Source organism: Schistocerca cancellata, chromosome 3 (genome assembly GCF_023864275.1).
Source record: "Schistocerca cancellata isolate TAMUIC-IGC-003103 chromosome 3, iqSchCanc2.1, whole genome shotgun sequence".
Taxonomy (NCBI): domain Eukaryota; kingdom Metazoa; phylum Arthropoda; class Insecta; order Orthoptera; family Acrididae; genus Schistocerca; species Schistocerca cancellata.
In genome coordinates, this window is record NC_064628.1 from 40,380,509 (window position 1) to 40,403,376 (window position 22,868).

Here is a 22,868-nt window from a genome sequence, read left to right on the forward strand (position 1 = left end):
TCAACTTCTGCTATTTAGCTCCTCCCAGGCCACCCATCAAGGTTAGCATCTGCACAAACACCAATTTTTCCGGATTTCTGACTCCCAGGAGAGTACTTCAGATTCCTTGGTCCTACCTTCCCATCGGAGGCCGGCGTATTTCATTCTGTCGCTCTTCACCTGATTTACTTCAGACTCTGTGGACCGTGAATTCAGCGTGAAGTTGCTATAGTCACGAACACGCATATTTTGGCCTCTGTTACCCGCGTCCACTGTAGCTTTGCACGGCTTTCTCGCATGTTTCACTGAAAATGGGATGACGGACATTTATCAACAGGCATACAAGTTCTCCGTGTGCTTCCCGGTACACCAGCATGGGGTCAACCACCCACTCACTGTCACTCATCTTAAGGCAGCTGGAGGCCACGCCCCGTTACCGCATTCTCAGAGCTTGAACTGCCCTAAGCTGACTATTGTCACTTCCCTTCGCCACTCCCCAGCCGGCCACGTTCAATTCTGAATACTTCCCTGGGATAAACTAGCCTTCAGTAAATCGACGCGTTTCCACAAAGTTTTCATGTCGTGTGAATTACTTTACATCACCCGACATTAATTATTCCAATACGTCTGTACTATACCCTCTAGAAGATGCATTGTGCCTTGTCAGTCATATTTGTGCAGCCCTACTGTTTGCTCAACGTGAGTTAGGTGATCTTTAATGACTTCATGTAAGGGGTATAGTTCTTGCCATCTTACAAGTTTTACCAATCCCCCATCAGAGTGTGTCTTTCTCTTTTTGAGGTTACACCAGCAAGGACAAATCATCAAGAGTGGTAAGATATATTTTTGTCTCTCCCACAGGAACCGCAGGAATGACAAATTTTGTCCAAACTGCGCCATCTCGAGCTAAGGATAAGCTCTTCTTTTCAGCGTGAGCGTCAGTTCCTCTCTGGCGGCGGCGGCGGCGGCGGCGGCGGCGGTACTCGTGTGACTGTGGTCCATCCGCTCCCGCACCTCAGCCCCCGGTCCTCCGACGCTGCCGCTGCTCGGCAACGTCAGGCCCCCCGTCAAATTCCCCCTGCTCATCCACGGGCTCAGAGAGTGTGACAAGCGCTACGGAGATATCTACAGGTGAGTGTAGATGACTAACGACGCACTACTGCTCTTGAAATGGTCTATTCCGACATGTCAAAACTTTCCAATGAAACTTTTTATGCAGGAAGAATGCGACGAAAGAAATACAATGTCAGAATTTTAGCTGCTAAGATGCATTGCAAATATTTTTTAAAAACTGTTGAATTAACTCGTTTATACCGCACTAAGAACCGCTTATGACAGCGATTTTTACAGGCCTTCCTGCCTAGCGTACAATTCACTGTGTTAAGAGGGCACAGCGCACGTAGTGCTAACATCCAGAGTGACACAACCGTATTTGAAGCACCTCACGCATATATAAAGTGTCATGTGTCATTAATATTTTGAATGAGAGGCAGTTCGTACGGCGGCTGGTGTCGTCGAGCGGTTCTAGGCGCTTCAGTTTGTAACCAATCAACCGCTACGGTCGCACGTTCAAATCTTGCCTCGGGAATGGATGTGTGTGATGTCCTTAGGTTAGTTAGGTTTAAGTAGTTCTAAGTTCTAGGGGGACTGATGACCTCAGACGTTAAGTCCTACAGCGCTCAGAGCCATTTGAACCATTTTGAGCAGTTCTTACGACAGGTAAGCCGTTGCATGTATAATTCTTACAAAGGTGACTAAAACCAAACTAAACTCCGTCCGAACACGCCTTGGAAGGCCCAGCGGTACCAACTAGCAGAGTAAAATAAATGAAGGTAGTGTTTGGTGTTACATTACAGATGACTTACATCAATCGTGCCTTTAATTTTTTGAAATGAAACATTTCTTACACATATACACTCCTGGAAATTGAAATAAGAACACCGTGAATTCATTGTCCCAGGAAGGGGAAACTTTATTGACACATTCCTAGGGGTCAGATACATCACATGATCACACTGACAGAACCACAGGCACATAGACACAGGCAACAGAGCATGCACAATGTCGGCACTAGTACAGTGTATATCCACCTTTCGCAGCAATGCAGGCTGCTATTCTCCCATGGAGACGATCGTAGAGATGCTGGATGTAGTCCTGTGGAACGCCTTGCCATGCCATTTCCACCTGCCGCCTCAGTTGGACCAGCGTTCGTGCTGGACGTGCAGACCGCGTGAGACGACGCTTCATCCAGTCCCAAACATGCTCAATGGGGGACAGATCCGGAGATCTCGCTGGCCAGGGTAGTTGACTTACACCTTCTAGAGCACGTTGGGTGGCACGGGATACATGCGGACGTGCATTGTCCTGTTGGAACAGCAAGTTCCCTTGCCGGTCTAGGAATGGTAGAACGATGGGTTCGATGACGGTTTGGATGTACCGTGCACTATTCAGTGTCCCCTCGACGATCACCAGTGGTGTACGGCCAGTGTAGGAGATCGCTCCCCACACCATGATGCCGGGTGTTGGCCCTGTGTGCCTCGGTCGTATGCAGTCCTGATTGTGGCGCTCACCTGCACGGCGCCAAACACGCATACGACCATCATTGGCACCGAGGCAGAAGCGACTCTCATCGCTGAAGACGACACGTCTCCATTCGTCCCTCCATTCACGCCTGTCGCGACACCACTGGAGGCGGGCTGCACGATGTTGGGGCGTGAGCGGAAGACGGCCTAATGGTGTGCGGGACCGTAGCCCAGCTTCATGGAGACGGTTGCGAATGGTCCTCGCCGATACCCCAGGAGCAACAGTGTCCCTAATTTGCTGGGAAGTGGCGGTGCGGTCCCCTACGGCACTGCGTAGGATCCTACGGTCTTGGCGTGCATCCGTGCGTCGCTGCGGTCCGGTCCCAGGTCGACGGCCACGTGCACCTTCCGCCGACCACTGGCGACAACATCGATGTACTGTGGAGACCTCACGCCCCACGTGTTGAGCAATTCGGCGGTACGTCCACCCGGCCTCCCGCATGCCCACTATACGCCCTCGCTCAAAGTCCGTCAACTGCACATACGGTTCACGTCCACGCTGTCGCGGCATGCTACCAGTGTTAAAGACTGCGATGGAACTCCGTATGCCACGGCAAACTGGCTGACACTGACGGCGGCGGTGCACAAATGCTGCGCAGCTAGCGCCATTCGACGGCCAACACCGCGGTTCCTGGTGTGTCCGCTGTGCCGTGCGTGTGATCATTGCTTGTACAGCCCTCTCGCAGTGTCCGGAGCAAGTATGGTGGGTCTGACACACCGGTGTCAATGTGTTCTTTTTTCCATTTCCAGGAGTGTATTATAAGAATTGCTGTAGCATTGTTCTTTTGGCGATTTTTGAACAATGTACACCGGGGTGACAAAAGTCATGGGATGCCTCCTATTATCGCGTCGGATCTCCTTTTGCTCAGCGTAGTGCAGCAGATAGACAAGGCTTGGACTCAAATCGTTGGAAGTTCCCTGCAGAAATACTGAGCCATACTGCCTCCCTAGCTGTCCATAATTGCGAAATTATTGCCAGTGCAGGAGTTGGTGCACGAACTGACCTCTCGATTATGTCCCACAAATATTCGATGGGGTACATGGCAGACAATCTGGGTGGCTAGATCATTCGCTCGAATTGTCCAGAATGTTCTTCAAATCAGTCACGTACAATGGTGGCGTGGTCGCATGGTGCATCGTCACCTATAAGAATTCCGTCTTTCCTTGGGAACACAAAGTCCATGAGTGGCTGCAGATGGTCGCCAGTTATCCGAAAATAAGCATATACATGCAATGATCGGTTCAGTTGGACCAGAGGACCCCGTCCATTCCACGTAAACACAGGCCACACCATTACGGAACCACCACCAGCTTGCAGTGCTCTACTCACAACTGGGGTCCGTGGCTTCGTGGGGTCTGAGCCACGCTCCAACCCTACCATCAGCTCTTACCAACTGAAACGGGACTCATCTGAGCGGGTCACGGGTTTCCAGTCGTCTGAGGTCCAAAGGGTATGGTCGCGAATCCAAGAGAGGCGCTGTAGGTGATATCATCTTGTTAAATCAGGCACTCGCATGGGTCACTTGCCGCCATAGCCCAATAACGTCAAATTTCGCAACACTGTCCTAACGGTCACATTTGCCGTACGTCCCATATTTAAAAAAAAAAAAAGTTCAAATATGTGTGAAATCTTATGGGACTTAAATGCTAAAGTCATCAGTCCCTAAGTTTACACACTACTTAACCTAAATTATCCTAAGGACAAACACACACACACACATGCCCGAGGGAGGACTCGAACCTCCGCCGGGACCAGCCGCACAGTCCATGACTGCAGCGCCTTTTTTTTTTTTTCGCGTAGCTTTGTTTGTCCTTAGCATTGACAGCTCTAGGCAAACGGCCGCGCTCTCGTTCTTAAGTGAAGATCGTCGGCCACTGCGATGTGCGTGATGAGAGGTAATGCCCTGAAATTTCGTTTTCTTGGCACACTCTTGACACCGTGGATCTCGGAAAACTGAATTTCCTAATGATTTTCCAAATGCAACATCCCATGCGTCTAGCTCCATCTACTATTCAGGGTTCAAAGTTTATTTCAGGTCGCGCGGCCAGAATCACATCGGACAACTTTTCACATAAATCACGTCAGTGCAAATGACAGCTCCACCAATGCACTGCCCTTATATACCTTGTGTTCGCGGTACTACCGTCATCTGTATATGTTCGTATCGCTATCCCATGACCAGTCTTTTCTCCTCAGTGAATATTGCAGGGACAATGAAACAGTTCCTTGTTTATTCCTCATACTCGTCACAATAAAGCGAAGTGTCATTTGAATGGTGGAAACAAGCGTTTTCCTTACACCAGGCACACCTGACGGAAGAAACATTAGTGCTATCAAGCACATCTACAACTACATCTACATGGATACTCTGCAAATTACATTTAAGTGCCTGGCAGAGGGTTCATCGAACCACGTCACAATTCTCTGTTATTCCAATCTCGTACGGCGCGCGGAAACAATGAACGCCTATATCTTTCCGTACGAGCTCCGATTTCCCTTATTTTATCGTGGTGATCGTTTTTCCCTGTGTAGGACGGTGTTAACAAAATATTTTCGAATTCGAAGGAGAAAGTTGCTGACTGGAATTTCGTGAGAAGATTCCGTCGCAACGAAAAACGCCTTTCTTTTAATGATTTCCAGCACAAATCCTGTATCATTTCTGTTACACTCTCTCCCATATTTCGCGATAATACAAAACCTGCTGCCTTTCTTTGAACTTTTTCGATGTACTCTGTCAGCCCTATCTGGTAAGGATCCCACACCGCACAGCAGTATTCTAAAAGAGGACGGGAAAGCGCAGTGTCGGCAAAGCGTAGTGTAGGCAGTCTTCTTAGTAGGTCTGTTGCACTTTCCAAGTGGCTTGCCAATAAAACACAGTCTTCGGTTAGCCTTCACCACAACATTTTCTATGTGTTCCTTCCAATTTAAGTTGTTTGTAATTGTAATATCTAGGTATTTAGTTGAATTTACGGCTTTTTGATTAGACTGATTTATCGTGTAACGAGTTCCTTTTAGCACTCATGTGGATGACTTCACACTTTTAGTTATTCAGGGTCAACTGCCAATTTTCGCACCATTCGGATATCTCTTCTAAATCGTTTTGCAATTTGTTTTGATCTTCTGAGACTTAGTTAGTCGATAAACGACAGTGTCATCTGCAAACAACCGAAGACGGCTGCTCAGATTGTCCCCAAAATCATTTATATAGATAAGGAACAGCAAAGGGCCTATAACACTACCTTAGGGAACGCCAGAAATCACTCTGTTTTACTCGATGACTTTCCGTCAGTGTGACCTCTCTGACAGGAAATCACAAATCCAGTCACATAACTGAGACGATATTCTACAGGCATGCAATTTCACTATGAGCCGCTTGTGTGGCACAGAGTCAAAAGCCTTCCGGAAATCCAGAAATACGGAATCTGTCTGAAATCCCTTGTCAATAGCACTCAACACTTCATCTGAATAAAGAGCTACTTGTGTTTCACAGGAATGATGTTTTCTAAATGCATGTTGACTGTGTGTCAATACACCGAATTCTTCTAGGTTATTCATAATATTCGAACACAATATATGTGCTAAAATCCTGCTGCATATCGACGTTAACGATATAGGCCTGTAATTTAGTAGATTACTCCTACTACCTTTCTTGAATATTGGTGTGACCTGTGCAACTTTCCAGTCTTTGGGTACGGATCTTTCGTCGAGCGAACGGTTTTATATGATTGTTAACTATGGAGCTAATGCATCAGCATACTCCGAAAGGAGCCTAATTGGTATACAGTCTGGACCAGAAAACGTGCTTTTATTAAGTGATTTAAGTTGGTTCACTACTCCGAGGATATTTACTTCTACGTTACTCATGTTGGCAGCTGTTCTAGATTCGAATTCTGGAATATTTACTTTGTCTTCTTTTGTAAAGGCATTTCGGAAGGCTGTGTTTAGTAACTCTGCTTTGGCAGCACTGTCTTCGATAGCATCTCCATTGCTATCGCGCAGAGAAGGCATTGATTGTTTCTTGCCGATAACATACTTAACATACGAAGAGAATCTCTTTGGATTTTCTGCCAGGTTTCGAGACAGAGTTTCGTTGTGGAAACTGTTGTAGGCATCTCGCATTGAAGTCTGCGCTAAATTTCGAGCTTCTGTAAAAGACCGCCAATCTTGGGGATTTTGCGTCTGTTTAAATTTGGCATGTCTTTTTCGTTGTTTCTGCAAGTGTTCTAACCCGTTTTGTGTACCAAGGAGGATCAGCTCCGTCGTTTGTTAATTTGCTGATACTATTTCTTTGAATTTAAGCCACATTACATTTATATAATTAATTTGGAATGAGTGGAAAATGTCTCTCAGGATGGCGTCAAGTGAATTTTTATCTGTTTTTTTTTTTTGAATAGGTATATTTTTCGCTTATTTTTCGAGGATTTGGGGATTACAATATTCAGTCTCACTACGACAACCCTGTTTTCACTAATACCTGAATCGGTTTTGATACTCGTTATTAACTCAGGATTATTCGTTGCTAAGAGGTCAAGTGTGTTTTCACAACCATTTACTATTCGCGTCGCCTCATGAACTAACTGCTTGAAATAATTTTCCGAGAATGCGTTTAGCACGACTTCCGATGATATTTTATGCGTACCTCCGGAATTAAACATTTTATTTTCGCGAACATATCGAGGGTAAATTAAAGTCACCACCAACTATTATCTTATGAGACGGGTACGTTTTTGAAATAAAACTCAAGTTTTCTTTGAATCTGAATTGGGAGGTCGGTAAAAGAATGCAATTATTAATTTATTTCGGTTGCCAGCAATGACTTCTGCCCATACTAACTTACAGGAAGTATCATCTTCAATTTCGCGACGAGTTAAACTACTTCTAACAGCAAAAACACGCCACCGCCAACCCTGTGTAGCCTATACTTTCGGAACACCGTTAAGTTCTTCGCAAAAATTTTGGCTGAGCTTATATCCGGCTTTAACCAGCTTTCAGTGCCTATAACGATTTGAGCATCAGTGCTTCCTATTAGCGCTTGGACCTCTGGTACTTTCCCAACACAGCTACGACAATTTACAACTGTTATACCAATGGTTCCTGTATCTACGTTTTTCCTGTGTTCAGCCTGCACCCTTTGTGACTGAAGCCCTTCTTGTGTTTTCCCGAGACTCTCTAACCTCAGAAACCACCCAGTTCACGCCATACAGCCCCTGCTACTCGTGTAGCCACCTACTGCGTGTAGTGGACTCCTGACCTATTCAGCGGAACCCGAAACCCAACCACCCTTTGACGCAAGTCGAGCAATCTGCAACCTACACGATCGCAGAACCGTCTGAGCCTCTGATTCAGACCCTCCACTCGGCTCTGTACCAGAGGTCCGCAATCGGTCCTGTCGACTATGCTGCAAATGGTCAGTTCTGCTTTCATCTTGCAAGCAAGACTGGCATCCTTTACCACTTCTGTTAGCTGAATCTCTTCTGATCCAAAGTGACAGACATCATTGGTACCGACGTGAGCAACCACCTGCAGCTGGCTGCTCCCTGTGCTCTTCATGGCATCCAGGAGGACCCTTTCCACATCTGGAATGACTCCACCCGGTATGCACACGGAGTGCACGTCGGTTTTCTTACCCTTCTTGTCAGCCAAGTCCCTAAGTGGCTCCATAACGCCCCTAACGTTGGAGCACCCAACTACCAATAATCCCACCCTCTGGGATTGCGCGGATCTTGCAGGCTGAGTGGTTTCCTCTGAAACAGGACAGGCGACAGCATCTGGCTCAGCGACAGTGTCAGCCACAGACAGCACCTGGAACCTGTTTGTCAGACTAACCGGGGAGGCCTTTCGTGCGGCCGTAACTGGGTTGGGCACCGGTGAGGACCGATTGGAGGACTCTGACGTGCTGGACGTCCGTTGGATCCCCACGGCCGGCCCACAACAGTGGGGCTCACCCACTGCAGCCTCAAGCTGTGCAACCGAAGCCATCACAGCCTGAAGCTGTGAGCGAAGTGTTACCAACTCGGCTCGCATCCGCACACAACAATCGCAGTCCTTGTCCATATTAAAGACCGTGGAAAGCTAAACTATTCAAATAAACCATCTATCGGCACGTGCTGCGCAACTGTACTGCAGACCCAGACGAAAACGCACGAACTGTGTCTAGTAATACGCAGATATATGAAAACCTAACTACCGAAGCACTCAGGTGAAATTTGCCCCTGATTCGGAACTTGTATCACAAAATCGATTTACTTCTCGACGCAAACGAAAACGCGACAACTGTGGCTATTAGATATCAAATTTACACGCAGAAACTCAATAAACTAAAATATTAAAGCACACAGATGATACAGTAAAATTCGCTCCTGGTTAGGAACTCGTAAATGACACAAAAGCGGTTACTTCCCTGTAGCTACTTCTGTCTCGGTCGGCTACTGCTGCCTGACTCTACATCACAGTAATTACAAGTTCTATTTAGACAGAATTACGGTAGAGTAGGAAATGGTACTGGCCTTTGCTCTGCTTGTTGTGCTGAATACCGAGCATACTTACAGCAGTCCGTAAAATGTGTCGATGCAAACTGATAATGCCCAAATGATTGAAATTTAATAATAGTGTTCTCCTAATAAGCCTCAAATGACACGGAAATGTCGGATATTACATTTTCCAACAGCTTACTTACAAATACTTGCCACAGTCGAAAAAATTCTGTATCGCGAGTCACACCTTTTGGTCTGGGTGAAATCTGAATTATATCAACAGTCATTTCGTCGGCCAGTAAAGCTATTATTATGTCCATGCCAAGAATCCAACAAAAGCAATGAATTAATTTCTGGAACTCTTTAGAAACCGTTTGGAATGAAATGGTAACAATTATTCGTACCTACTTTTTCAGATTTTTATAGGTAAATTATAAGATTTATTCCACTAAACAGTACTTTCTTAAATATTTGGTCCTAATGTCTCTGAAGACAGATATAAATTTTTGGAGACAGTAATATACTCATAGTTGTCAGTTCCATTTTTGTGTATGAATGTCGTCATAGCATTAATCTATTGCACAACAGAATCTGCTCTTATTCTGCTGGAAACGATAAAGTATGGTTTGCTCGCAGGTCTTTCACGAAACCTGACTAATCGGCGTTAGACGCAGCAGATCTGGGGACAAGAGCGGGCTCCGTCTTCACGTCAGCTACGAATTGGTATAAACTTCGTTGTTTCGCGACCTTCTATACTGTATGATTTCTTCAATCTGCTTAACTAGGTCGAAGAACACCAGAAACTAGCAATGTTCAACTCAGTTGCAATTCAGGGGGTCCAGTCTCGTAGCCCTCCATCGATAACGGTACATTGTCTCTGTTAAGGAGCTCTACATGGATCATATCGAAATAAAAATCCTCTAAAGAGCTATAGTTCTTGTTTATTCGAGTTCAGGTGTTTATGTTGGTTATGAAGGGGGGCGGGGGGAGTAACGGGACGACTTAGCCAGCCTGTATAGTAAATATTTATAATAGTTTTACTTTTACAGTCATTTTAGCCTGCATTTATTACTTTATGTAAGTCTTTCTTCCATCTGTACAGTTTACGGTCAGATTTTACGAAGCAAAACCGGATTCACGCATTGCTTAACGTTAAGCGTTAAACGCAATGAATAATAATTCATTTTTGTCTCCATTGTTAACACTTACGCTGCTGCAAAACCAACTTGTATTTATTATGGATGTTAAATGAGTTGCAAATTTGAGTGAAAAGTAACGATAGACAATTCTTTCAGAGAAACTATCAACGAAAACTGAAATTCGCTTTACAAATTACGATTGCGCCGAGTCTTGTTACATGTTAGCGACGCGCCGTCAACCAAGCATATGCGACTGCCAAGTTGCACATTTGCACAGTCCTCTACAGCTCCGGTAGGGGTGTACATTTCTCCAGCCACCTGGTGAGATATGAATTTGACAGCATTTAACATGTTTTAAAAAAATACTTGCAGGTCGTCGTAGAAGCTGAAATTCTGAGAGGGCTTTTCTTTCGGTGTATTTTTCGTGCATAAAAGAATTCAGGGCTAGTTTCGACATGTCGGATAGGACTACTCCCTTGTAAGACACGTAGAATGAACATGGAGGACATTTTGGCCTAACTAACGTGGAAAAATAGCATTTTAGACCAATTTTAGAGTTAAAATTCTATAATGTAGCATGTAAAGGTCAATAGGTAATTGAATAAAATTTTACGTTAAAATTTATGATTTAATCTATTGCTGAAATTGAAAAATGGAAAGAGTGTTCACTTTTAATTGCAATTTTTTTATAGCAATTAGTTTGTAACTTACGCCAGTCAATAGTAATATATGACACGGAAAAATATAAAAAAGTTTTATTACAGTGAGGCCATTACTTTGCTAACAGGTTATTGTTATTCGTCTGTAATCAAAGGAACAGCCACAACTACGGGTACAAACGTCATAATGATGTAGCATGGATGTTGGCAATTTGTGGAATCACTCATAATTGTTAATAGTGTAACTATTATGATTTTTGGCAACTTTTTGGCAAACAGCGATCTTGTAAGCTACGTAAAATCAGTGAAAAAACAGTTAAGATCGCGATGACTAGGCCATCTTCAGAACAGCGCCGTAAGCTGAAGTTGCTGATGTCTAGAAACCTCAGTTGATCTCTGTCGCTGAAACTGCTGAGCACTTTCAGTGACTGAGATCAACTGACTTTTATAAACATCGTCAAGTTCAGCTGATGGTGCTGTTCTGAAGATGGCCTAAGACTAGGCCGAAACCGGTCATTTTAATAAAATAACCATCGCGATTTGGTCTGTTTTTTTCACCGATTTAATTATTATGATACACAAAACGAATTTATATAAACACATACATACATTTGACTTTTGAATGCAAGAATACCTCTAAAACGATCACGTAGAGCTAGTGACCTTGCAGTGGCTTAACGAGTTTTTAAGCTGTCTGTTAAACGTTGTGGACATTAAGACCGCTCGTACGTTTCCTACAACATCTCGTTAAGGATCAAAGTGACTTGGAATAAGTCTTACCTATTTTGACAACCAAAGTAGCACATGCTTAATCGGCTTCCACTGGGAATTTGGGGCGAGAGGGCGTGAGATATGAGAGACGAACGCTGACTTGTCTGTGTCGTTCACGAGAAAAGTCAGCCAAATAATAATTACGTCCATGTCTTTTACGATTACAAGAGATTTGAAGTAAAGACGTTTTGATTCTAAGCTTTCGTTGCGAGGGCTTGCCTGCGCGTAAATGCGGCGCAGAAACTCGCCACATGCTATTGTTGTTCGACGATTCTGTGACGCCTGCGGTATGGCACGTCAACCATTTCCTTCTTCTAGCCATGTTACGTCATAACGGTCTTTTCTCCCCGGTTCGATGCAGTATCTCTCCATTAATTACTCCGGTCTGCCCAATCTGTCCACCTAATTTTGAGCACACTTCTGTGGGACCACATTTCAAACATTTTTATTCGCGTGTTGTCTGGATCGATTATTATCCTCAGATTTCGCTAATAGTTAACTCTACACTTCACAACTTCACTCCACGTACATTTACATTCGACGTTACAGTATTTCTATTCTTTAGAAAATCTTTCCTTGCTGCTTTCAGTCTACCTTTTAAAATCATGTTTACTTGCACCTCTAAGTTATCTTGCTGCTCAAATAGCACAGTTGATTTACTACTTTAACACCCTTAGCATCAACTGATTTATTTGGAATGCATTGAGCTACCCTTGTTTTACTTAGCTTATGACCTTTTTCTATACACAATCTTCCAAGTTTTTATCCGTCTCTGACGGAATCTAAATGTCATTGGTAATCCTACAAGAGTTTATTTCTTCTGCCATAATATTAATTAGATTTTCAAATTTCTCCTTTGTTTCATATTCTACTTGCCCACTGTACAGATTGTACTGACATTAAGTTATTACAATATATCGATATTTATAAAGCATCACCGTCGGCTCAAGATATGTCGATAAAAATATCGACCCATGGCCGAAGGAATATCGATGTACCTGCCGATAAAAATATCAGATACACAATGTAAATATACTTCCGGTTTTAGAGCTGTACATTGAAGTATTAGTTTATTATTAGACATTCTCTCGAATGAAAAACAGCCCACAGTTGCACTAAATTGCAGATATTCTGTAAATCAACAAACTGGCAGTCTGCCTACCCCTCTTAGAGCAAGAATTAAAACGAAAACGATACACGTTCACACTTGGCGATAACCACTTTGCTGACCATGTTCACTACAAAAAGTGTCTGATTGGTCCATATTTCGGTTTCGTCATATATCGGACTTGTCCGGAACACCAACTTTCCTGTTTTTTCATTTCTGCAAACGCCATCAACCCAGCAACTCTCGTGTCAAAGATGCGTGGTGAAGCTAAACGTTGCAATTCCTGTTGGTAACTCCGAGCGCCGACTGCGTCAGCATTTTCCCTCACACTTCTCCGTCCACACGACCAGTGTTGTCGATTACATTTTTGTTCGTCATTTTCAGAAACTGTTTTTCCAGAACGCTGATGTGAAGAAACAGCACACTAGTTGCGTTAAAAACTGTTTTATAACGCAACTGGTGCGCTGTTTCTTCACACTGGAAATCCTATTGTAAGTAGGCTGTTTATGTTTTCTTTATGTAAGTAGGCTGTTTATGTTTTCTTATTGGCAACGTTACGTAGCGCTCTATATGAAAATCACTGGCTGTGCTGTGTGCAGTCTGTGGCTAGTTTGCATTGTTGTCTGCCATTGTAGTGTTGGGCAGCGGCAGCTGGATGTGAACAGCGCGTAGCGTTGCGCAGTTGGAGGTGAGCCGCCAGCAGTGGTGGATGTGGGGAGAGAGATGGCGGAGTTTTGAAATTTGTCATGAACTGCTATATATATTATGACTATTAAGGTAAATACATTGTTTATTAATATCTTTCATTTGCTAACTATCCCTATCAGTAGTTAGTGCCTTCTGTAGTTTGAATCTTTTATTTAGCTGGCAGTAGTGGTGCTCGCTGTATTGCAGTAGTTCGAGTAATGAAGATTTTTGTGAGGTAAGTGATTTATGAAAGGTGTAGTTTAATGTTACTCAGGGCCATTCTTTTGCAGGGATCTTTGATAGTCAGATTGCGTTGCGCTAAAAATATTGTGTGTCACTTTAGTGAATGTTTGAGTACGTTCAGTTTTGCTCAGCTGTTTGAAAAGCAAATAGTGTAAGAGGTTTATCAGCACAGTCGTGTATAATTGTTCCTAAGGGGACGTTTCATACTATTAGTCCATTCACCCCCTCCCCAGTGCAATCGGAGTCCTTCTTTTGTGCCTCGTATACTTGTTTCATACAGTTAAAGAGAAAGATTGGACATGATGAAAGTTCAAAAAGTAGTAACACTCCTTCCCACAGTGAAAGTGAGATTATGTCCTACAACAATTTCAGAAGAACAGTTGCAGATATTTTCCGAAAATTGTGAAAAAAATATAAAATAAAATATAGGCAGTCAATGGTACAGTTTTAATATCGGTATATCGACGAATCGGAAGAGTGAATGTCGACTATATACATATCGATATTTTTCTGTAAAATGTCGAGACATCGACTTTTTATCAACAACCCTAAATTCGAGCAGGACGAGTGTGGCAGTTGATTTTTACCGCGCACATCGATGGAGCAGTTTTCTAGATACAGCGTTCCGCCTGTTAAGCGTTGGCTATTCGGCTCGCTCTTACTAAAGGACGTCACTCGCCATATCACTGCAGACACCCCTACTTGGCGCGTACCGGTGACAGTGGCGGTCACATCAAACATTAATATTATTTGTTTACACGTTGGCGGCGATATTTAAGAAAGGTGCTGGTGTTCGAATTTGCTCAGCTGCTCGCGAACCGCGGCCAGTTCCTCCTGCGCCCGCACACAGCACGCACACACCCTATCCATCCTACTGCTAATATCTAACGACTCCGCGAATTTATACTCTACGGCTATCAATAAGCAATATTACTCCTCTCAAATACGAGAATAGGCAAGGATTTTATGTAATTAAATATGCAAGCACACAAACACTCAAAGAAATTAAGAATCAAACTACAAAACAAATATGAAAGCTAAATATGCGACTCGTTACTGCACTGCTGCTGCACTGATACTTCACCAGCGGCTGCTCAAGGCTTTTTAACTTGTTGGTCTAGGTGAAATCTGAATTATAACAACAGCCTTTTCGTCGCCCAGTGAAAGACACAGTTATCATTATCTCCAAGCTAAGAGTCCCAGAAAAAGTCCCACAAAAGCAATGAATTAATTTCAGGAACTGTAGAAACCATTTGGAATAAGATGGTAAAAATTAGTCTTTCCTATTTTTCCAGATTTTGATAGGTAAATTGTAAAATTTTTGCCACTAAGCAGTCCTTTTTTAAATTTTTGGTCTTAATGTCTCTGAAGACAGATATAAAGCTGTGGAAACAGTAACCCACTAATATTTGTCACTTTCATTTTTGTATATGAATATGTCATAGCTCTAAGGTACTGCAGTCATGGACTGTGCGGCTGTTCCCGGCGGAGGTTCGAGTCCTCCCTGGGCATGGGTGTGATTGTTTCTCCTTAGCTTAATTTAGGATACGTAGTGTGTATGCTTAGGGACTGATCACCTTAGCAGTTAAGTCCCATAAGATTTCACATACATTTGAACATTTTTTTGTGTCATAGCATTAATCCATTGCACAACAGAATCTGCCCTTATTGTCCTGGAAACTATAAAGTGTTGTTTGCTCGCAGTTCTTTCACGAAACCTGTCTGATCGGCGTTACGAGGTGCATTCAAGTTCTAAGGCCTCCGATTTTTTTTCTAATTAACTACTCACCCGAAATCGATGAAACTGGCGTTACTCCTCGACGTAATCGCCCTGCAGACGTACACATTTTTCACAACGATGACGCCATGATTCCATGGCAGCGGCGAAGGCTTCTTTAGGAGTCTGTTTTGACCACTGGAAAATCGCTGAGGCAATAGCAGCACGGCTGGCGAATGTGCGGCCACGGAGAGTGTCTTTCATTGTTGGAAAAAGCCAAAAGTCACTATGAGCCAGGTCAGGTGAGTAGGGACATGAGGAATCACTTCAGTTATCACGAAGAAACTGTTGCGCAACGTTAGCTCGATGTGCGGGTGCGTTGTCTTGGTGAAACAGCACACGCGCAGCCCTTCCCGGGCGTTTTTGTTGCAGTGCAGGAAGGAATTTGTTCTTCAAAACATTTTCGTAGGATGCACCTGTTATCGTAGTGCCCTTTGGAACACAATGGGTAAGGATTACGCCCTCGCTGTCCCAGAACATGGACACCATGATTTTTTCAGCACTGGCGGTTACCCGAAATCTTTTTGGTGGCGGTGAATCTGTGTGCTTCCATTGAGCTGACTGGCGCTTTGTTTCTGGATTGAAAAATGGCATCCACGTCTCATCCATTGTCACAACCGACGAAAAGAAAGTCCCATTCGTGCTGTCGTTGCGCGTCAACATCGCTTGGCAACATGCCACACGGGTAGCCGTGTGGTCATCCGTCAGCATTCGTGGCACCCACCTGGATGACACTTTTCGCATTTTCAGGTCGTCATGCAGGATTGTGTGCACAGAACCCACAGAAATGCCAACTATGGAGGCAATCTGTTCAACAGTCATTTGACGATCCCGCAAAACAATTCTCTCCACTTTCTCAATCATGTCGTCAGACCGGATTGTGCGAGCCCGAGGTTGTTTTGGTTTGTTGTCACACGATGTTCTGCTTCATTAAACTGTCGCACCCACGAACGCACTTTCTACACTTCCATAACTCCATCACCACATGTCTCCTTCAACTGTCGATGAATTTCAATTGGTTTCACACCACGCAAATTCAGAAAACGAATGATTGCACACTGTTCAAGTAAGGACAACGTCGCCATTTTAAGTATTTAAAACAGTTCTCATTCTCGCCGCTGGCGGTAAAATTCCATCTGCCGTAAGGTGCTGCCATCTCTGGGACATATTGACAATGAACGCGGCCTCATTTTAAAACAATGCGCATGTTTCTGTCCCTTTCCAGTCCGGAGAAAAAAAATCGGAGGCCTTAGAACTTGAATGCACCTCGTAGAAGCAGCAGATTTGGGGACGACAGCGGGCTCCATCTTCACGTCAGCTACGAATTAATGGCATCTCCTCTACACTTTTGCTTTATATAAAATTCGTTGTTTTGTGACCTCCTATACTGTAAGATTTCGTTAATCTGGTTAACCAGGTCGAAGAAGACCAGAAATTAGCAATGTTCAACTCAGTTGCAATTCAGAGGGTCCAGTCTCTTAGCTCTCCATCGGTGACGGTGCATTGTCTCTCACGAGCTGCTCTACATGGATCATAGCGAAATAAAACTCCTCTAAAGAGCTACAGTTCTTATTTATTCGAGTTTAGGTGTTGATGTTGGTTACGAATTGGGGGGGGGGGGGGGGAGTAACTGGACTTCTTAGCCAGCCGGTATAGTAAATCCTTATGATAGTTTTACAGTCATTTTAGCATACATTTATTACTCTGTGTAAGACATTCTTCCATTTGCATAGATAACTGTCTGATTCAACGCAGCAAAACAGGATTCACGCACTGCTTAACGCTAAGCGTTAAACGTAGTGAATAATAATTCAATTTTGTCTACATCGTTAACACTTATGCTGCTGCAAAAGCAACTGGTAATTGTTATGTATGCTACATGAGTTGCAAATTTGAGTGAAACTTAACTACAGACAATTCTTTCAGAGGAACTATCAACGAAAACTGAAATTCGCTTTACAAATTACGATTGCGCCGAGTCTTGTTATCTGTTTAGCGACGCGCCGTCAACCAAGGATGTGCACTTGCTTAAGTTGCACACTTGCACAGTCCTCTACAGCTCCGGTAGAGGTTTACGTTTCTCTAGCCACCCGGTGAGATATGAATTTGACAGCATTTAACATTTTTAAAAAAAATTCTTGCAGGTCGTCTTAGAAGCTGAAATTTTGAGAGGGCTTTTCTTTTTATGTATTTTTACTGTATAAAAGAATTCAGGGCATGTTTCGACATGTCGGATTGGCCTACTCCCTTGTAAGACACGTAGAATGAACATGGGGAACATTTTGGCCTAACTACCGTGGAAAAATAGCATTTTAGAGCAATTTTAGAGTTCTATAATGTAGCATGTAAAGGTCAATATGTAATTGAATGAAATTTTACGTTAAAATTTATGATTTAATGTATTGCTGAAATTAAAAATTGGAAAGAGTGTTCACTTTTAAATGCCTCTTTTTTATAGCAATTAGTTTGTAACTTACGCCAGTCAATAGTAATACGACACGGAAAAGTAAAGTTTTATTACAATGAGACCATTACTTTTCTATCAGATTGTCATTCGTCTGTAATCAAATGAACAGCCACAGTTACGGGTAAAAACTTCATAATGTTGTATGGATGTTGGCAATTTTTGGAATCACTCATAATTGGTAATAGTGTAACTTATGATTTTTGGCGACTTTTTGGCAAACAGTGATCTTGTAAGCTACGTAAAATGAGTGAAAAAACAGTTCAGATCGCGATGACTAGGCCATCTTCAGAACAGCACCGTCAGCTGAAGTTGCTGATGTCTAGAAAACTCGGTTGATCTCCGTCGCTGAAACTTCTGAGCACTTTCAGCGACTGAGATCAACTGACTGTTATATACATCGTCAACTTCAGCTGATGGTGCTGTTCTGAAGATGGCCAAAGACTAGGCCGAAACCGGTCATTTTAATAAAATAACCACCTTGATCTGGACTGTTTTTTCACCGATTTAATTATTAAGATCCACAAAACGAATTTATATAAATACATAGATTCATTTGAATTTTGAATGTCAGGATACCTGTAAAACAGTCACGTAGAGATTGTGACCTTTCAGTGGCTTAACGAGTTTTTAAGCTGTCATACGCTATGGACATTAAGACCGCTCGTACGTTTCCTACAACATCTCGTTAAAGAACGAAGTGACTTGGAATAAGTCTTACCTATTTTGACAACCAAAGTAGCACGTGCTTAATCGGCTTCCACTGGGAATTTGGGGCGAGAGGGCGTGAGATATGAGAGACGAACGCTGACTTGTCTGCGTCGCCCATTTGGAAAGTCAGTCAAATAATAATTACGCCCATGTCTTACGATTACAAGAGATTTGCAGTAAAGACGTTTTGATTCTTAACTTCCGTTGCGCGAGCGCCTGGCTAGCCTGTTCGTAAATGCGGCGCCGACACTCGCCACATCTTATTGTTATTCGACTATTTTGTGACGCCTGCGGTACGTCACATCAGCCATTTCCTTCTAGTCATGTTACGTCATAACGGTCTTTTCTCCCCGGTTGGATACAGTATTTTCATTAATTACTCCAGTCTGCCCAATCTGTCCACCTAATTTTGAGCACACTTCTGTGGGACAACATTTCAAACATTTTTATTCGCGTGTTGTCTGGATCGATTATTATCCTCAGATTTCGCTAATAGTTAACTCTACACTTCAACTTCACTCCACGTAAATTTACATTCGACGTTACAGTATTTCTATTCTTTAGAAAATCTTTCCTTGCTGCTTTCAGTCTACCTTTTAAAATCATGTTTACTTGCACCTCTAAGTTATCTTGCTGCTCAAATAGCACAGTTTATTTGCTACTTTAACACCCTCAGCATCAACTGATTTATTTGGAATGCATTGAGCTACCCTTGTTTTACTTAGCTTATGAACTCTTTCTATACACAATCTTCCAAGTTTTTACCCGTCTCTGACGGAATATAAATGTCATTGGTAACCCTACGAGAGTTTATTTCTTCTGCCATAATATTAATTAGATTTCCAAATTTCTCCTTTGTTTCATATTCTACTTGCCCACTGTACAGATTGTACTGACATTAAGTTATTACAATATATCGATATTTATAAAGCATCACCGTCGGCTCAAGATATGTCGATAAAAATATCGACCCACGGCCGAAGGAATATCGATGTACCTGCCGATAAAAATATCAGATACACAATGTAAATATACTTCCGGTTTTAGAGCTGTACATTGAAGTATTAGTTTATTATTAGACATTCTCTCGAATGAAAAACAGCCCACAGTTGCACTAAATTGCAGATATTCTGTAAATCAACAAACTGGCAGTCTGCCTACCCCCCTTAGAGCAAGAATTAAAACGAAAACGATGCACGTTCACACTTGGCGATAACCACTTTGCTGACCATGTTCACTACAAAAAGTGTCTGATTGGTCCATATTTCGGTTTCGTCATATATCGGACTTGTCCGGAACACCAACCTTCCTGTTTTTTTCATTTCTGCAAACGCCAGCAACCCAGCAACTCTCGTGTCAAAGATGCGTGGTGAAGCTAAACGTTGCAATTCCTGTTGGTAACTCCGAGCGCCGACTGCGTCAGCATTTTCCCTCACACTTCTCCGTCCACACGACCAGTGTTGTCGATTACATTTTTGTTCATCATTTTCAGCAACTGTTTTTGCAGAACGCTGATGTGAAGAAACAGCACACTAGTTGCGTTAAAAACTGTTTTATAACGCAACTGGTGCGCTGTTTCATCACACTGCAAATCCTATTAGTCCATTCACCCCCTCCCCCCCTCCCCAGTGCAATCGGAGTTCTTCTTTTGTGCCTCATATACTTGCTTCATACAGTTAAAGAGAAAGATTGGACATGATGAAAGTTCAAAAAGCAGCAACACTCCTTCCCACAGTGAAAGTAAAATTATGTGCTACAACAATTTCAGAAGTTGCAGATACACTCCTGGAAATTGAAATAAGAACACCGTGAATTCATTGTCCCAGGAAGGGGAAACTTTATTGACACATTCCTGGGGTCAGATACATCACATGATCACACTGACAGAACCACAGGCACATAGACACAGGCAACAGAGCATGCACAATGTCGGCACTAGTACAGTGTATATCCACCTTTCGCAGCAATGCAGGCTGCTATTCTCCCATGGAGACGATCGTAGAGATGCTGGATGTAGTCCTGTGGAACGGCTTGCCATGCCATTTCCACCTGGCGCCTCAGTTGGACCAGCGTTCGTGCTGGACGTGCAGACCGCGTGGGACGACGCTTCATCCAGTCCCAAACATGCTCAATGGGGGACAGATCCGGAGATCTTGCTGGCCAGGGTAGTTGACTTACACCTTCTAGAGCACGTTGGGTGGCACGGGATACATGCGGACGTGCATTGTCCTGTTGGAACAGCAAGTTCCCTTGCCGGTCTAGGAATGGTAGAACGATGGGTTCGATGACGGTTTGGATGTACCGTGCACTATTCAGTGTCCCCTCGACGATCACCAGTGGTGTACGGCCAGTGTAGGAGATCGCTCCCCACACCATGATGCCGGGTGTTGGCCCTGTGTGCCTCGGTCGTATGCAGTCCTGATTGTGGCGCTCACCTGCACGGCGCCAAACACGCATACGACCATCATTGGCACCAAGACAGAAGCGACTCTCATCGCTGAAGACGACACGTCTCCATTCGTCCCTCCATTCACGCCTGTCGCGACACCACTGGAGGCGGGCTGCACGATGTTGGGGCGTGAGCGGAAGACGGCCTAACGGTGTGCGGGACCGTAGCCCAGCTTCATGGAGACGGTTGCGAATGGTCCTCGCCGATACCCCAGGAGCAACAGTGTCCCTAATTTGCTGGGAAGTGGCGGTGCGGTCCCCTACGGGACTGCATAGGATCCTACGGTCTTGGCGTGCATCCGTGCGTCGCTGCGGTCCGGTCCCAGGTCGACGGGCACGTGCACCTTCCGCCGACCACTGGCGACAACATCGATGTACTGTGGAGACCTCACGCCCCACGTGTTGAGCAATTCGGCTGTACGTCCACCCGGCCTCCCGCATGCCCACTATACGCCCTCGCTCAAAGTCCGTCAACTGCACATACGGTTCACGTCCACGCTGTCGCGGCATGCTACCAGTGTTAAAGACTGCGATGGAGCTCCGTATGCCACGGCAAACTGGCTGACACTGACGGCGGCGGTGCACAAATGCTGCGCAGCTAGCGCCATTCGACGGCCAACACCGCGGTTCCTGGTGTGTCCGCTGTGCCGTGCGTGTGATCATTGCTTGTACAGCCCTCTCGCAGTGTCCGGAGCAAGGTGGGTCTGACACACCGGTGTCAATGTGTTCTTTTTTCCATTTCCAGGAGTGTATTTTCCGAAAATTGTGAAAAAAATATAAAATGAAATATCGGCAGTCAATGGTACAGTTTTAATATCGGTATATCGACGAATCGGAAGTGTGAATGTCGACTATATACATATCGATATTTTTCTGTAAAATGTCGAGACATCCGACGTTTTATCAGCAACCCTAAATTCGAGCAGCACGAGTGTGGCAGTTGATTTTTACCGCGCACATCGATGGAGCAGTTTTCTAAATTCAGCGTTCGGCCTGTTAAGCGTTGGCTATTCGGCTCGCCCTTACTAAAGGACGTCACTCGCCATATCACTGCAGACACCCCTACTTGGCGCGTACCGGTGACAGTGGCGGTCACATCAAACATTAATATTATTTGTTTACACGTTGGCGGCGATATTTAAGAAAGGTGCTGGTGTTCGAATTTGCTGAGCATCGCAGAATGACTTCGTTGACGTTTTCGTGCGACCGCTACTGCTGGTTATTGTTAGTTAGTTGAGCGTATTGCAATATACTGCTCAGATAAAATATTTGATGGTTGAAAGAGACCATACTCTACAATCGTTATGTTTCTAGCTTGGGTAACGAAGTCATAAAATTATACCAGAGTCTTTAATCGCAAATTAACTGTTTGAAATTCTGTCTCATTATAATTGTGTGATAAATTACTGTAATTAAGATTTATTGAGGATTTTGGGATTTTAAGCATGTAGTAAAGAAATCGTTAGCGGGAGGATTTAAATTATTTTAAAGAAATGCATTTGTTGACTGCTGAAACTGCAATAAAGGTAATGTCTTTTAAAGGAATATGTGACATCCACTTCAACATAATCCTTCCACTCACTGGAACTGTTACAAGAACACTGGGGTGAAGTTTCGACCATGTCTTAGCCCGTTCTCAATTACTGTTTCTCTACGATGTACTCGGGAATCGTAGAACTGTAGACTGGTTTCTGCACAGGCTGTAGATAACCATCCACTCTTTGTATTTTATCCCTGGGAATTTCAAAGAGCGAATTCCAGTAAAAAGTGTCAAAACATTTTCTTTACATTAAAAATGCAATAAATGTGTGTTTGTCTGTCTTCTC

General features: G+C 43.8%; 1 protein-coding gene across 1 annotated transcript in view; it reads right to left on the reverse strand.

Annotated features, from left to right (window-relative positions):
* Window positions 1-885: 885 nt before the first annotated feature.
* Window positions 886-22,868, reverse strand: part of LOC126176070 (cytochrome P450 4C1-like) — a 133,959-nt gene continuing 111,976 nt past the window's right edge. The window contains exon 5 of the mRNA XM_049923204.1: window positions 886-1,021. Coding sequence (XP_049779161.1) covers window positions 886-1,021 — 136 coding nt within the window. The remainder of the gene's footprint in view (window positions 1,022-22,868) is intronic.